This window comes from Rhamphochromis sp. 'chilingali' (assembly GCF_963969265.1).
Source record: "Rhamphochromis sp. 'chilingali' genome assembly, chromosome: 9".
NCBI classification, from domain to species: domain Eukaryota; kingdom Metazoa; phylum Chordata; class Actinopteri; order Cichliformes; family Cichlidae; genus Rhamphochromis; species Rhamphochromis sp. 'chilingali'.
In genome coordinates, this window is record NC_137936.1 from 15227209 (window position 1) to 15243805 (window position 16597).

The following is a 16597-nucleotide window of genomic DNA, read 5'->3' on the forward strand; positions in this document are numbered from 1 at the left end:
CAGTGGCATCAGTTTAGCATATTCATTACAATGTGTGTGTGTGTTTTAGCTGCACAACAACAGGCTAATGGGGGGATGGATGATGGCCATTAAATCTTTATGTAACTCCCTCACTCTAATCATCATTGATTTTAAATCAGCCAGCATGAACACTTTTTAATTGCAGTTCTGACTGTCTGAAAGTGTTGTGTACAAGCCTTCCATCAAAGAAAGATGGGAAACATTTGCACGTTTGACTGTGTAAGCACTTAAAGCTGATCCTGCTGTTTTTCTTTCTTAAAAAAAATATCTCAATGGTTCACTGTGGTGTTGAATTTCTTTACTGTTTCGCATTCTGTTATGCCTTCTCAAAAGTCCAATATATAAAATGTTCCAATATAAAAAATAAAAAATAGATGACTAAATATTGTGCTCCAGCTTTGCTCTTCAGCCGTCTAAACATGGGTTGTCCCGACCAGCAGGACTGCTTCCAATTTGCATTCAGTCTCACAAGCATCCTTCAGGACAAGCAGCTTTTTGATGCCACGCCTTAGAAAAAGTCCAAAAATACGAAATAACATCAATTAGTCATCTGCTATGACTGACACTGGAGTGCACGCTGAAGAGGAGGCTACACAGGATGTTGCAGGGTGACAACAGCAGCGCCAGTGTACAGGGTTACCAGCACTTGATTGTAATTCCGTGTGGGAGGAGGATGGGTGGGTTTAAGTGTATGTAGTCATTCCTCTTCACACGCTCCGCTGTGCGCACACGGTGAAGACAAAAGCAGAGCGCGGTCCACCTCTCCATGTGACGTCCAGCAGGTCGGTGAAAGCGCAACAGTAATCTCAGAAATCAAGAAAAAAAATAAGTATTTACGCTGCGCAGAGTTAACCAAGTGCGCCCTTTTCCTTTCCCCCCCCTGGGTGTTCCCTCACTGGGTACTCTCCTCTCCATCCTCTTCAGCTTCAACATTTGTGAAGTGGCTGCCTCAACCGGTCGGACCGGAGGCCGTCTGGTCTCTGATCTGTTATCAGGAGTCACCGGAGACTCGCTGCGCACCGCCGGCGCCAGGCTGTGCGCCTCTCGGATCACACCCGAGCCACCACGAGCTCTGGCGATGGACATGATGGAAGGAGACGTTATGGACAAGCTGGAAGACACGTCATCGGTGTACGACTTCGACCCGATCACCGGCAACATTCCGGCCACCAAAGTAGAGATCACCGTCTCCTGTAGGTGAGTCGACGCGTCCGCAGAGAGCGGAGAGCGCAGCGGACCACCGGCGGTCAGGAAAGTTCGGTGTTCGGACTGCATGTTAGAGCTGTGCTAGAAAAGTTGTGAAAAGCGCCCCACCCAACTCATCCTATACGTGTAGCTGCAGATTTTGCTGTGCAGACCGTTAGTTTCCATGGTTTGGTTTACAAGGAAAGTTGTTTGTATCATTTTTTTCTACTTAAACTCTCAGTGTACGTGTGTGCATTTATTTGAGAAAAAGTTCCAATTTCCCTTGAACTTTTCAAGTATTTCCAATTTGCCATCAAAAAAAGTGTCTGAAAATGTGCACAACATCACATTATTTCGTTTCCCTGTGTATACATATTCAAGGTTAAATCTGGGAGGAAATCTTTTATGCTGCCAGCTCTTTCTGTTGAAACACTGTTTGAGGACAAAATAATTCCATGTGACATAATACATCACCAAACATGGTAATAATTATATATTAGACAGATCCTTTAATGTGACATCTTTTCAGCCAGAAGCCTCTTTCATGCTGTGCCCATTGTAACCGCTGGCTGCTTTCAGAACACTAAAAGCCTCATTCTTACCTCCCCTACACTCTTTAAAAAGTAGTGGATGTTAAAGATTCAAAGCATCACGTTCACACAGCGCCCGTGTCCTTGGCCTCAAGCTTACTCCCATTTTTATTATTTTTCAGTACAAAAGGATTCAGAAAGCCTCTCGGGAAGAGAAATCCACCCTCACCAAATGAATCTCCCTACAGTGCTCATTCAGTGAGAATAGACAGTCACTCCTCTTCCCATTAGAAGAAGGTTTTAAAGTCAAGGCTTTCAACGTCTTTCACCTCTCAGACACTCCAGTGCTGGCATGTGTGAGCATCTTCGCACACACACACATGCACATACACACTGAACCGCACATGAATGTTTCTGGTCTTTGATGCTGGATTTTGGGTTGGTGAGCCACTGAAGCAGAGTGAGTTTGAGCTATAACAAGCTGCGTGTGCATTATTGATGCGCTTTCTGGCGTTCAGAGAAGCTCGCTGCCACATTATTCGTCTCAGAGTAAAAAAAACAAAAAACCCAAAACATAGCCCTGCTTGGAATTTACTGAATGAACAGCCATTGTGCTGCTGGGCGATGGTGGGGAATCAGCTTAGATGACGAATGGGTAGCAAACTGGTTGCCTACCAATGAAAGACCTGCACGCTCTTGGATTTTGATGTTTCTCAGCCTGTAATGATGAGGCGAATGGAATTATATCATTGCTGATACGCAATTAAGCACCATTCAGGTAAATAATGAGTCCCATTCTGACAAACCCCAGCATATATGCAAATGGTTCCTCTGCATGTGTGTACATTTGTGCTGATGTGTGATTAAAATAAAAAAGAGGGAGAAAACCAAAGCAGTGGTGCACAACCCTCCTGGCAGAAAGAAGAGGAGTTTGTTGAGAGGAAATCATTAATTGAAAGGAGAAGGTCGATGCATCTCCCTCCTGCTTCACTGCCACCTTGTTTGTGTCTGTGAGACAGATCGAGAGTTCGAAAAGCTAAGAGTTCATCTTATGTTTGATGTCTTGGTAATTTAGACTTTTATTAAAGGCAGGAAGATGTATAGATGGTCTTTACCTGTACATAAATGGTCTATACTCATACATACTCAAACCAAGCGCTACAAGCTCTCTACTTAAGGGCTTGTCCTTACTGTGATCATGCCACACATAGGAAGAAATGCTAATGAGCTACACACACCTAAGTGCAAAAGGTTGCTCACATAACCCCATAGTAGGGATTTTGCTTTGTAGACTACAATCCCTGCTCTCTGTAATAGCTAACAACAGGCTACTCTATCAGCCACAATTGAAGCAGAGGAAATCAACAGTTAAATCTCTCTGTCACAGTCAAATACTTCTAATATTGCCGACTGCATCTGGGTCCAAGGACTTGCCTGTTAGGACTGAACGATGAGCTACCTGCCGGCTTTCGCAGCAAAGATCTCCTTCACATACTGCTGCACTACGCTCGAAAGTGCATTATGGTACTGTGGATTTCTGATAAGGCCCCATCTGTCAACCAGTGGCTACAGTCTGTGATATGTATCATGCCAATGGAAGCCTTCTCTACAGCACTTAAGGACAAACCTTTCCTTTTCTATCGCATATGGGACCTTTTTTGGCCCACCTGAACACTCCTTCTGCTCAGAGGTTGAAATCGGGCTTACGGGATTTAGCCTGGCAACAAAGGGACGATTGTTAACCTTTTTCATTGTTTATTAATATTGCTGTTGGCTTTCTCTTTCTGCCTCCCACGTCCTGCTATACATGTAGATGCATCTTTGTCCTGTGTATGTATATGCTGGTGACTGCTGTTTTCCTGCTCTGCAATTAAAAGTTCAAAAAAAAAAAAAAAAATACTTCTAATAACAGTTCAAGGCCTCACAAATCCTCTAAATCCTTTGTACAGATGTTGTGTGACTCAGATTCCTATTGAGGAGATGAGCCTCCCCGTTGGCTCTTCTATGCAGTTCTCCCTTTGTCATTATGTCCGTGCGCGCTCTGAAACCTCGAAACCATGATGATAGTCGTTCCCTCCGGGTTAATACCCCCTATTACAGGCTGCACCCCCTGCTTTTGACATCGTGTTATTATCAGGACCAGTGACAAACAGAGAGCGCTGAGCGGGCACAGGATCAGGGGAAAAGAGGGAAAATGACAAGAATTGAAATGTCTTTAATTCAAGGCAAGGAGAAGCATGAGAGATTTGGGGTGGTAGGACATTTTTGTCATATAAAAGAGATCATCCTTTTCCAATCAGAAGCTCTTCGGAATATTCACCAAATAGATTTAGCTTCTACGACACATCGCTGACAGTCCTTCGGTTATGTCTGTCACCATGCTCGCATTGCTCGCTTACGTTTGATGTGTAACTTGCAGCACATTTGTTTTGTGAGAGAGCCTGGCCTTTGGAAATGAAAGACCGGTGAGACGGTTTGACACGGCAGAAAGAAGAAAAAATATTGGGGGCCAACACTGAACGTGTGGTTTCTCTTAAAATGGTGTTTACACACCCACAGGGATTGCCAGTCAATGGTCATCTTCTGAAGGTCAGTGATGAGAAGAGGGCACAACCTGCACTAGAACAGAAATGCAGTGGAAAAGCTCGGCTTTCATTCAGCCCTTTATTATATCCCTCTTTGCCATTTGCTTCATTTTCTAACTGTCCAGTCAGTTCAACAAAATAAAGCAGTACTTATGCATCTAAGGCCATTTACCAGTGTCCCAGTCAGCTCTGGGGACACTGACTGGCTTGTTTATTGAAGAGCAGGTCTGTCAGCTGCCAAGCGTGATACGGTGAAAAGCAGCAGACTCACCTGGCATGATGTGATGGTGTGTTACAGTGTTGGAGCTTGCATAAACATAAGCTTAGAGTATGAGCTGCATTTCGAAGCTGCCATTGTAGACCAGTGATTGGACCTAGCATTCGTTTTTGCCATTCATTACCATTCAGTAACAGAGAACATGAAGGGCTTTCTAGCACCTCATCTCAATGGCAATCACCTGGCTAACATCATTTGGAGGAGGGCACGAGATAAAAAGCTTCATTATTTAATTCCGATGGTTAGAAGAGCCTGTCAAACCTTTAAAATGCTTTAGTGTTGATAAATTACATTTAGGGTTTTTCAGATATCACCTTTAATCTGTTTTTCAGCAAAAAAAAAAAAGATATGCGCTGAGCTTAGGTGATGAAATATTCATACATGAAAGGCACACACAGGGGCACAGTCGGAGCATGCGGTTAAGTTAAAAATTTACTGGAGTCATTTTAAAATGTGAAAGGATGTTAATTTTGGGACAGTTGATAACAATAGAGTTAATAGGGCTCAAAAAGCATTTGATATTTTTTTTGCCTAAATTGAGGATAATTTCAATAATAATGGTTTGAGGAGTTCTAATTTAGAAGTCATACAGGGATGAAAAAATTGAAAAAAAAAAAAACCCAAACAGCTGGTGCTGTCTTAAAGATGTGCTTAACCAGAGTTTTACAAGGTACTTGCCAGATTACAGTTCTTGCGTAGAGTTAGGCTCCCCGTCTTCTTGTCAGGGAAGATAGTCTTTGCATTTCTGGGATCACTGCAATGCTGTCAAATTAATTTGTAATTTGTGACCCTTCCCGGTTGGCTGGGAAAGTGCCCCAAATGTTTGCACAGCTCTGTACAAGCAAGGGACTGATTAGGGTTAAGAGAAGTGAGGTGTGATTTCTACAGAGCACTGGGTCAAAGTTCACATTGACTGAATGCAGTGCGGAGACCCAATTATACCATTAATGGATCGTCCTTTTCTTCGAGAGCGACTTCTAATCTAAGGGCTTCCCTAAGGCTGAAGATAGATCTTGTAGCTGCTGAATTTTACTTTAATTGGTGGCTTGTGGTAGTGATATAATAATTCTATTCTTGTAGTTAGTGCATAGTTTGCTAACAGGAGGTGGTGGTGGTGGGGTTGACGTGGGATTTCACAGCTTGGTTTTGAGTGCAGGCAGTGGATGTGTTGCGGTGATTAAATTCCTCTGCTAAATGCCTGGATGGTCTGCATTTGCATATAGAAACTTGTACTTATGAGAGCCCTGTTTTAAGCATCTGCTAGCTTCCTTTACAGATCTGGGACAGAAAGCGTCTCACAGAGCGTAGAAAAGCCCTAAGGAGATCCTGCACCGCTGCTTATTATCACTCTGGTTTCCCTTGCCTTTCACATTGCGTCTCTCTCGGTCTGAGCTCTTTTAGTGTGAATGTGTACTGCACCACAAGCTTCACTGAAGCTTATTAGCCTCATGAAGAATGCTGTGTATAAAACATGAGCTCAGCTTTGCAAACCACAATATAATTATCTTCCAGATGACTCCCCACTGCTGTGAAAAGTAAGACAAACCTCTTTCTGTCTCTCTCTCTCTGAAACACACACACACACACACACACACAGTAATTTTTAAACACTACAGAGAAAGAACACTGCACGATGTCACACAGCCTAACTGACTTTAGTTTGTTAGGCTGTGTGGGAAAAAGAGAAATAGAGGTAGGGAAGGAAAGATAGTGTGGATGGTTAGGATGTAGATAAAGAAAGGCTGAGATGAGAAACACAGTGAGCTGGATACACTCATCATTGCACAGTAACTGGAAGGCAGGGATGTAAATTCAATAAGAAGACCCCCCCCCCCCCCCCCCCCCCACACACACACACACACACCACATACCACCCTGAAAAAAGAGGGGGGGAAGTAAAAAAGTAATTGGATTTATTGAGAATATTTCTGCTCCTCTCAGCAGGTTAAGTTTACAAATAGACTGCAGGTTTGTCTTAGTACCTGATGTGATGCTTTACTGAAATGTTAGCAACAGAAGTAAATGAGAAAGCACAACACAGTAATGATCTGTGGGCAATATAAACAGGTTGTGAACATACGGTTGGCATATCTATGGCACACAGGTGCATATTTAAACACCTAGCAGTTTGAAGGAGAATAATCATTCATGTCTATGACCACCTGGTGAATCGGGCCTAACTTTTACTCAGCTCTTGGTTTCACCAATACATTACCATCAAATACTGTGATAAAGGTTGCAGAAGAGTAGTTAGCACTGTTGCTTCATAGTGAGAAGGGTCCTGGTTGGCTGTGGCTTTTACAGTTACTGTTTGCGTGTTCATTTTCTGTCTACATGGGTTTTCTTTCAAAGACAGCCCTGGTAATTGCTTGTTCTAAACTTGATGCCAATGAGAAATTGTGTTTTTGTATATTTGACCCTGTCGCCGATGTTTAATGCAACTAAATAACATTTCAGGGGACAATTCTTTTTAGGTTTCTTGCAGTCTTGAAACAGTGGACCTTTTCAGATTGTCACAGTTCTCAGAGTCATCTGATGTATTGGTGTTTCATCATGTATCAATTACAACTAACTGCAATATCAGTTACAGCCACTATCTAACACCTCAGGCAAGGGAAATGGAGTTTAATTTAAATAACTCAAGGACTTGGTAATAAAACACTTTAGTCTGCTTTGCTATTGAAAATATAATTTGAAATCTTTGTTAAAAATGTATGGAAGCCCGTTTCCGCCACTAAAAAAAAAAAAAAAAGGATCCATAACTCAAAATTTCGAGTTATTTTCTCGAAATTTTGAGTTTTTTTCTCGAAATTTCGAGTTATTATCTCGAAATTTCGACATATTAACTCAAAATTTTGAGAAAAGCAACTCGAAATTTCGAGTTAGCGCTGCCAATCAGTAATCTACGTGAATGACGTCATTTCCATGTTACCCGGAAGCTGAAGCCCTCAGCTACAAATGCTACAGCTAAGCTACCGGTATTACATCCAGTCGTGAATGCACAGATTGCTGAGTGTTTTCAGCCTGGCTTCACAAATGATGAAATCCCTGTGTTATTAGCTGAATCACATGGTGTTACTATCAGCAAACATACTTTAATTTGTTGGGATCCGTTTTTGAGTGCGCGGTCCTGCACCATATGCTTCCGGGTAACAAGAAAGCGACCTCATTCACGTATATTTTTGATTGGCAGAGCTAACTCAAAATTTTGAGAAAAGTAACTCGAAATTTCGAGAAAATAACTCGAAATTTCGAGTTATGGATACTAGCTTTTTTTTTTTTTTTAGTGGCGGAAACGGGCTTCCATAAAAATGACTTTTAACCCCTACAATAATTTAAATGTCAAATTATGTCAAATTCTTCATAAAATACTTTATTCTGTGATATAAAATAAAAAACAAAAAACAAACTCCCATTCAGTTTTAAACTGAGAGCAAACTGATTCCTTTCCCCCCCATACTGATGCATCAAGCCTTTGAAGCAATTTCAAAGGCAACATGGTCACAACTTCATTGCACATGGTGGCAGTAATTTTGTTCATGTTCTGTAACCCATGTTTTTCCCAGTGTGATTGTAGCCTTTGTTTCCTTAATTTTCTATCCGTGCAAAAGATTCCAGCAGAACTGCAAATCTAACGTGGATTAATCTGCCTTTGGGGCCTTTGTGAATATGGGAGCAGCTGGACAAAGCTTTTATGTTTATATATAAATCAAGCTCTAAAAAGGAATTTCCAGATCATTACTCTAAATATTCTGCTAATTACAGTAAGCCATGGTCATTAGGCAGAGCAAGCCACAAAAATAAGACTAGATTTATCTTAAATTGAACAAGCTGAAACAAGGGAGCAAAAGGAAAAAAGAAGTAAAGACATGTTTCTTAAGACAAATGTCTCTCAAATAAAATATGCACGTCTTCTCTAAAAAACAACAACAAAAAAAACAAGAAACCCCAGAGGTGATCTACTGTCTGAAGCTTTATATAACGGTGGAGAACAACGATCCTAACAGTTAAACTATAGTCATTCTGCTCTTGCAGTTCCTCCTTTAGTTTAGGTTTAGTTTCTTATTTTCTGGAACAGTCTTATGACATTTCGTTTTGCTTGTTGAGGCTACACTGATATCATTCCTTTTCCTTTTACTCTGTGCTTCTTAAGTTTCCCTCTGTGTAAGCTGAAGATGAGCTACCACCTAGGACCATATGGCACTCTAACACCTGCAACACTGACGAGGCTGCTCCAGTGCCACTCTGACTGTAACTACCACCTACACAGCCGTGTCCTTTTGGGGGCCAAAACACAAAATCTTGAGACAGTACCTGATAACCTCACTTTTCTTCCTGTCCCGCTTTGCTGGATTTTTGTAGCTAACCAATAAACAGCTGTGCGATCGCTGGCATGCATGTATGAGTGCTAAGACTATACTGTTGTATAACAGCAGCAGTTCACTTGGGAGTCAAATTAAACCAGTGTGTGAAGTGTGGAAGCAGCACAGATTAAATACACATCAGGAGCGGTTCTGGCTTTGTTGTTTTTGCATTGATCTACAAAAAGCATATTGTATTTTGTTGCGTCTGTGTGGAGCTGTTTGCGTGCAAAAGGACATTTAGATTCTGTTACAGCATGAAGCACTCTCTTTTCTTCACCAACACAGTGAATTGATGCATTTACTATGTTTCGTAGTGGGTTTTTTTTTGTTTTTTGCCTTTTTAAATTCCTTTTACAGTGCCTTGTGTGCACTGATAGACAGGCTGTGACTAATGCTTTCAGTAAATCGATAAAATGGACTGTGGGCATACAGAAGAGATTAAACGTGCACATGTCAAGAGCTTGAATCCACCTTTTAAAAGCAATGTTTTCTTTGCCCACTCATTTGTTTCATATGAATGAAAAACAAAATGTCATCATCTTTTGCCCCTAAAAAACTGCCTTGTGTTTTTTTTTGTTCACTATTATTACACTGATATTATAAAGATGCTAATTTTCATCCGTCACTCTTCGCCCTACACCCAATAATCCCCTCCAGCCCTGACAGCAGCACTGTTCAGTTGTCAGCATCTTCACAGAGCAATGCCTATAATCAGCTCTGTCAGCCCTGCTACTGAGAATTAACTGCAGCCATCAAATTCTTCCATCCTGAATGCTTGTATCAAGCTCGTATCTTGCAGCTCTTACTCCAGAGTGAGAGAGAATCTCCTTGAATGCCAACGAGGCCTGGTGAGACCGTCGACGACAGCCACTGAACATAGGCGATGTTAAGTTCAGAGGAAGAAGGGTAACACTCTCCTCGAGTGTTAATGATGGTTCACTGTCATGCTGGCTTTAGTGGCTGAGAGGCTGGAACGAGGCTTTGATCTGTGCTCTCTGGCTGACAGGACTTGCTGGGTCTCTGGCAGGAGGAGGGACGTCATGGGAAGACAAAGTCAAATTTGTGATAAAGGACTGGAGAAATGGAAGATCACCTAAAAGCCTTGCTTGGTGTCCTAAATAGCTACACTGTGACCAGTAAACATGTTAGAGGGCAAACATTAATTTCAAGTTGAGGTGGAGAAAGGGTGCCGTGGCTAAGACCTTTGAAATGCAACCTCACTGTGACTTTGGTGACAGTGAAATTGATTTGTTTTTTCCTGAGAAACATAAACATAGCTCCAATTACATATTTTTCTTTACAAAGCTCTAGTATGCTCCCCAAACCCATTCTTAGCAGGTTTTTAGCTTAAACGATTCCCCGATAAGGAATCTTTTCACAGCCGTGTTCCATAATTTATGTGATATATACCTGCAATGCTCGCTTTTGACCCGAAACCTTCAGAATAATTTTCCTCTTTACAAGGTAGACACTTTTTTTATTTCCTTTTCGACTTTAGCTCTTTTTAATCCTCATCTTATCAGTGTTGCTACAGTCAGATCTGTTCTGATGAGCGAAAGCTCCAGTGTTCATATCTTTATTTCCAGACAAAAGCAAACAATACGGGAGGGTGCAGATGTTTCCATAATAGCAAACAAGGTTCAAACTGATTAAATAGCATATTTTGATATTATAAAAAGATTCGCAACAAAGGACCATTATTTTTGAAGCGTGGCTATGTGCTGGAATAACACAGACACAGCCATATTCAAACCAGGCATTTACTCATTTGCATACATACTGGGAAATCAGCAATTTGTTGTCTTAGTGTGCTTTGAAGGTAGGGATTAATATATATGTGCATGTTTGATCTGCATGCGGAGGCTCACACATCACCTAAATAGTTTGTTTAATTGTAGGATCTTTTAATAATATCTGAGCAAGGTCTATAGCTCACTTGTGTCAGAGACCTTATTAGCATTTTGTCAAAGTAGCACCAGACTTTGGGATTAGTATTGGAATCTCATGAGTCTTATTCCATAATTGGATTCATTTGGCTTTTCAGCTGGAGCTTTTGGACACATATCTGCAGGCACTCAACATGATAGTGGTGTTTGTTGAGAAAACAGATGCATGTTACCTGTTTAATGCTTTTAGGTACTTGCATGTTATTCAGACCAGCAGTAGCCAACAATGTACTAGAGCTATCAAAATGCATTTTGGTTGTAGATAGTGTACAGGCCCAGGAGATCAGTAATAAACGTGGAATATAAAATATGTATACAAAACCCACTAACTCAAAGATTCGCTGTGCCTTCTGTGCAACGAGAAGTCACAGTTTGTACTTGGGTCATTTGGGATATGCATGAAATCCCTTCCAGCGGAGCTGTAATAGTGTCTGGTGAGTTTCCAAAGTCATCTGAAAGACAGACATACCTGACAAAGATTCAGTTTATGCATCTGAAGTCGAAAAATAAAACTCAACAATAAAATGCACTAAAAATCAAAAGCTTCTAATAAACAAGACAGGTGCACGAACAGCCATTTACCGTGCGTGAATCACGCCCATTGTGCTGTGGTAGGAGCATCTGTCCTCGACATATGTGATGGAGTAATAGGAGCTTAATAGCTCTCAGTCGGAGCTATTCAGGAAGGTGAGTCACAGCTGTGGACAGCTATCATCACCTGGCAACTAAAAAGATGATGTTTTTCACCTTAACGGGCACCCAGACACTGCGGGTGATGCATTTTAATTCACTTCATTGAACTAATTAGTTTCGAATGGGATACCCATACAGCTGATTGGACCTCCATTTGTTGGCGGGTCAATAATACTATAACACTCAGCTAACTAGCTGCTTAGAGCTATCTGACTCTCAATGGGCTGGCTCCTGCCACAAAAGCTTTAAACACATTGCAGCATTTCATCAGCAACATGCTCGTTCAGAGGTTTTTTTTAACGGTCCTGTTAGTCTTTGAATACATTTCTTGACAGGATGATTTGAATTTGTTTCTGTGGAGCTTATAATTAGAAATAATTAGCGATACGCCTTAGCTCATGAGCTTAGTCTGTTACTGAAATGTGCTGGTTGGCTCTGATGCTAATTTTCCCAGCGTTTTATCAGCAAACATATTGCTGTGTTGAATTGAAGTCATACATCTATTAGTGTGTGTCTAATTTAACTAAATCCTATAAGATCATTTTTTATTAAAAGTCACTTTTTAAATTTCCACTTGGCTTTTCATTGTGACCTGTAAGCTTCAGAGTATATACTGTGCACCTCAGCGTAATTCTTCAGTATGTAGGGCAGCGTGAGACTCTCTAATATTGTGGGTTGAGTTACTTTGGTTGCTAAGGACATACATTATAACCATGGTAACTAAAAAAATGTCAAAGAACTTTGTTGGGTAAGTCTGTCTTAATAAAAATAATTTTTAACAAAGGTTTGTAAGGTAAAGCAGTCCAAGAGAGGACTTGAATGCTTGTCTTGTGGTTGGAGTTCTTGGGATGGTGCCATGTGTCACCCCACCAGACGCATGACACCATCATACGCAGGTATGCAAGTTTGTCTTCTTCCTCAAGTTGTAAAATGACATTAAACTGGTGTCTCACTGCATTGGAAAAAGATGCCAAATGGATACCACTTTCAGCTTGTGATAGGTGGGAGTGTTTTGTTTAACGCTCTTTTGAATTCTTCACTAACTGTGCCTGTTAAAAGCTGTTTGTTGACACTCTAAAGCCAGAAATTCCAAATGAAATCAGGTATTAAGATTTTTATCACAAGCGAGAGTAAAAAAAAATGAATGAAAGCAGTCTAACAGTGTCATTGTTTATACAAACTGTTGGGCCGTCAGCATCTTGTAGTGAATGATGCACGATTGAATTCACTCCTCAGAGTAGATGTGAAATTGTTTGCCTATTCTCAGGCCGCAGGGCTATTTCAGCTCTGGCTCTGAGCCCTTCAGTGCGGGATAGGATGATTGGGCAAGATGGGCATGTGTGGTACAGCAAAACTGGAGAGTGTGAAAAGTGTGTGGGTGAGATGACTAGTTTTGATTATGGAGCTACCAACGCCCTGAGGGAAAATAGATAATGAATGAGTGAAAAAAATATGTGTGTGTGTGTGTGTGTGTGTGTGTGTGTGTGTGTGTGTGTGTGTGTGTGTGTGTGTGTGTGTGTGTGTGTGAGTGCCTGTCTTGTTCTCTAGGCTGCCTATTGATTGCATATGTGATGGTTTAGGACAGTTATTGTTACGGATCATTGCTGGACTCAAACAAATAACTGCACATATAGCTGAATAAACATTTTTCTGTCATCTCTTAAAATAAGTTAGTTCCCCACTCCAAGGACTGCTGTAATGAAAGGATAGCAGTTTCTTAGCCCTACACTGAAAGGAGTGAAAACTTCTCAAAGCAGCTAAGACATTTATGGACTTTTGAAGTTATTTTATTTCAGAAATATTGACATTTACTATATATTGCGATTTTTCTGCAAATCTAAGCTGGAAGTGTGGCTGAAATTAGTCTGCAGGATCAATTATTTATGAAGTTTATCTTACTGAATCTTTACCGTAGCTTTCAGAGCTCCTTTTTTTATATCTAAGGTACAATGATTGATTTATGCATGCTGAAGAATCATAGTAACTATGCATCATAATGGTAAAGAGAGGTGATTAAAGTGACTTTGAGTGCCACTGGGAGTTCTGATAATTTCAGAAATTGTGGATCTGTGTGCATTTTCCTCAAAAGATCTCTCTCTGAAATAGTCTGAACCCCCCCCCCCCCCCCCCCCCCCCCCCAGCCTGTTTTGTATGAGCGCTTCACACTGCTGGTGATGTAATGGTATGGAGGACATTTTCTTGCCACACCCTACCTGAATATTGGTGGTGACACACCTTGTCATTAAGCTCAAATGATCTTAAACTGGTTCATTGAGCAATACAGTTTTTTCACTGTACTCAAACGGTCTCCACAGTCACCAAACCTCAGTCCAATCGGGATTTGGTGGCACGGGACAATGATATCAAGGGTGTGCAGAAACAAATCTCCAGCAACTGTGTGACGCGGTCTCTATGATCCAAAGTCTGTGAGGAATGACCGTAGCACCTTGTTAAATCTATGCCACAAAGAATGAAGGCAGTTTTGAAGGTAAATGTGGGTAAAACCCAATGCTAGAAAAGTGGACCTAATAAAATGTCTGTCTATACAGAATTGGATGGATTACAGTAGCTTAAACACATTCAATTCTAAAATGATTACAAATCAGGAAAATAATGTCTCTGTTTAACTTGTGCAGTGTGTGTGGTCGCCTTCTAAATAGTAGCACGTTAGCCTGTCAACCTTTGGATTAAAACCTCTTAGAAGAAATGGAGCTTCGCAGATTTGAAAGCATTCTTTAGAGCCTTACTTCATGTTAAGATGTGTGTGTATTGTTTGTGTCTCTGTGAAATCGAGTGTAGCTCGTTAGCTAAAAGAACACGTCTTGGGGGGGCAGAGGTGGACATCTGACAATGAAATCTTCACTCTACAGTGACACACTTCACTGATGCACATTTACAATGGCTTACTCGGAAGCAGTTTCCAAACTTTTTCTCCCTGGATATTAGTTTTACAGTATGGACTTGCTCTCATTTCCATTTTGCTTTTCATCTCAAGAATCTTGCTGCATTTGCAAGTTGTAGAAGCAGAGAGCTGGAACTTCCTTGGTAGTTTTTCAATTGCAGAGAAGCAGATGCTTTTCCTGTTCATTGGGAAAAACAGACCCGAGCTTATATGTGTTTGCATTAAAAGCATAAGTGAGACTAAATATTGCACACAATATTTTTCAGGTCACAAAAAACAGATGATGCAAACTATAAGCGTCCAATAAAGTGCATTTTGTCATGGCTGTAAACATACAGTATGCCCTGTTGTCTGTTACATGACCTCTGTTGTCTTCAGACACAGTACACACCGTGCTGTTAGGAATTTTGTGACAATCCCAAGCTTCCCTGCCAGGCAGTGAGCTTGCTGTTTCTGTCTGGCAGGCTGAGCAGGAATCTCCCCAGAGGAAGTCGTGGGCTGAATAATTCAACAGCTGGTGGGAAAAACGATCTTGCTTGGTTCTACCATCGATCTGACGCTAAAGCAATACCAGCACTACAGTTTGGACTCATATGACTGAAGCTATGAGGAGTCCTTTATTTATGAATTGCTGCTGCTAGTGGCTTTGTTATTGGTGCAAGACGGATGAGAGGCTCTTATTTGTAGGCAAGGTATGGCCAATTATGTTAAACTTTATGATCTATGACTGACTATATCACTGTGATGTATCGAAGGACTTATAGAATGTATTACATTTTTCTATTAGTCAAATAAGACAAAGAGATAATAAAGAAAAATGACAGGACAGTGATAAGATGAGGGACAGAGATGAAGGGCCAGTCAATGGTTCGTGATGCATCATCTAGCTGTAATAACACTCTGCTTTACCCAGTGCTCCTCGTCCTGCCTTATAAACCAATTACCCTACTTCTTCCACCTCCACATTTTCTTATATTGCTTCCTCTATATTAGTCAAAGGAGCTTGCAAAGAAAAGCGTCTGGACTTCTTTAAGTTACTTGAAGACGTTTCACCTCTCATCCGAGAAGCTTCTTCAGTTCTAAGGTCAAATGGTGGAAAGTCCCAGATATAAACCTAGTGGGAGTTTCTTTGCAAGCTCCTTTGACTACGATGACCTGGATGACTGAGAACCTTCACAGACATCTTCCTCTATATTACCTTTTCATCCCTTCCTCATCTATTCACTCCTTTCTCTGGTCATATGCCACTGTCTTCTAACTTACCAAATGAAATTAATACCAATCTTTTTGTTCCAGGCGGTGATTTTCTTCTTCAAGATGTTTCATAACCAACATATTACAACCAATCCTTATTTAAATGTCCTTGGGAAAAAACAAGCAAACACCTTGTTTCTGTTTTTCTTTAGTCCATTTGCCCTCATGTTTTCAAAACAGCAGGATTTTTTGAAGCTTATAAAGCCATTTTTCTTTTCTTTTCTTTCTTTTTTTTTTTACCAAAATTAATTCAGAGTTCAAACCCACTGGCTGAGGCCTGGAGATTGCATGATTTTTCTATTCACTAGTTTTTTGATTGCTCGGCTTTCTTTGCCGAGTTGAAAGATGCGCATAAATTCCAAACCAGCCACAGACATACTAAAACATATAGGAATCAATGCTGGAGCTTCAAGGTGTAGGGATATTTTTTACTTGTTTATGCTGTTTCGAAATAGCGTGGTATTTGGAAGATGGACCGGTAGCAGTGAGAGTAATTACAACTTGAAAGCCAGGGTGTTTTTAAAAATACGTGTGGAGACATCAGCAGACACAGATGTTATACCCCAAGGTGATTCCATTAATCGGATCAATAATTGGAGAGGACATAAATAAAGCAACTGATAAATTAGACTTTCGTAGGCTAACCTGTACTATTAAAAATATTTATGGCCCCAGGGGTTCAATGAGGAATTAAAATAACCCAGACTAATGGATGGTAGAAATCTCATTGACAAATATACTACAAATGGTAAATGGCCTGTATATAGCGCTTTACTAGTCCCTAAGGACCCCAAAGCGCTTTACATATCCAGTCATCCACCCATTCACACACTGGTGATG

The 16597-nt window shown here is 40.9% G+C and overlaps 1 protein-coding gene across 1 annotated transcript in view; it reads left to right on the forward strand.

The window, feature by feature from the left end:
• Positions 1-502: 502 nt before the first annotated feature.
• cpne5b (copine Vb) overlaps positions 503-16597 on the forward strand; it is a 159480-nt gene continuing 143385 nt past the window's right edge. Inside the window, exons 1-2 of the mRNA XM_080892454.1 lie at positions 503-803; positions 946-1218. Of these exons, the coding sequence (XP_080748580.1) occupies positions 1100-1218 (119 nt within the window). The 5' untranslated portion in view covers positions 503-803; positions 946-1099. The remainder of the gene's footprint in view (positions 804-945; positions 1219-16597) is intronic.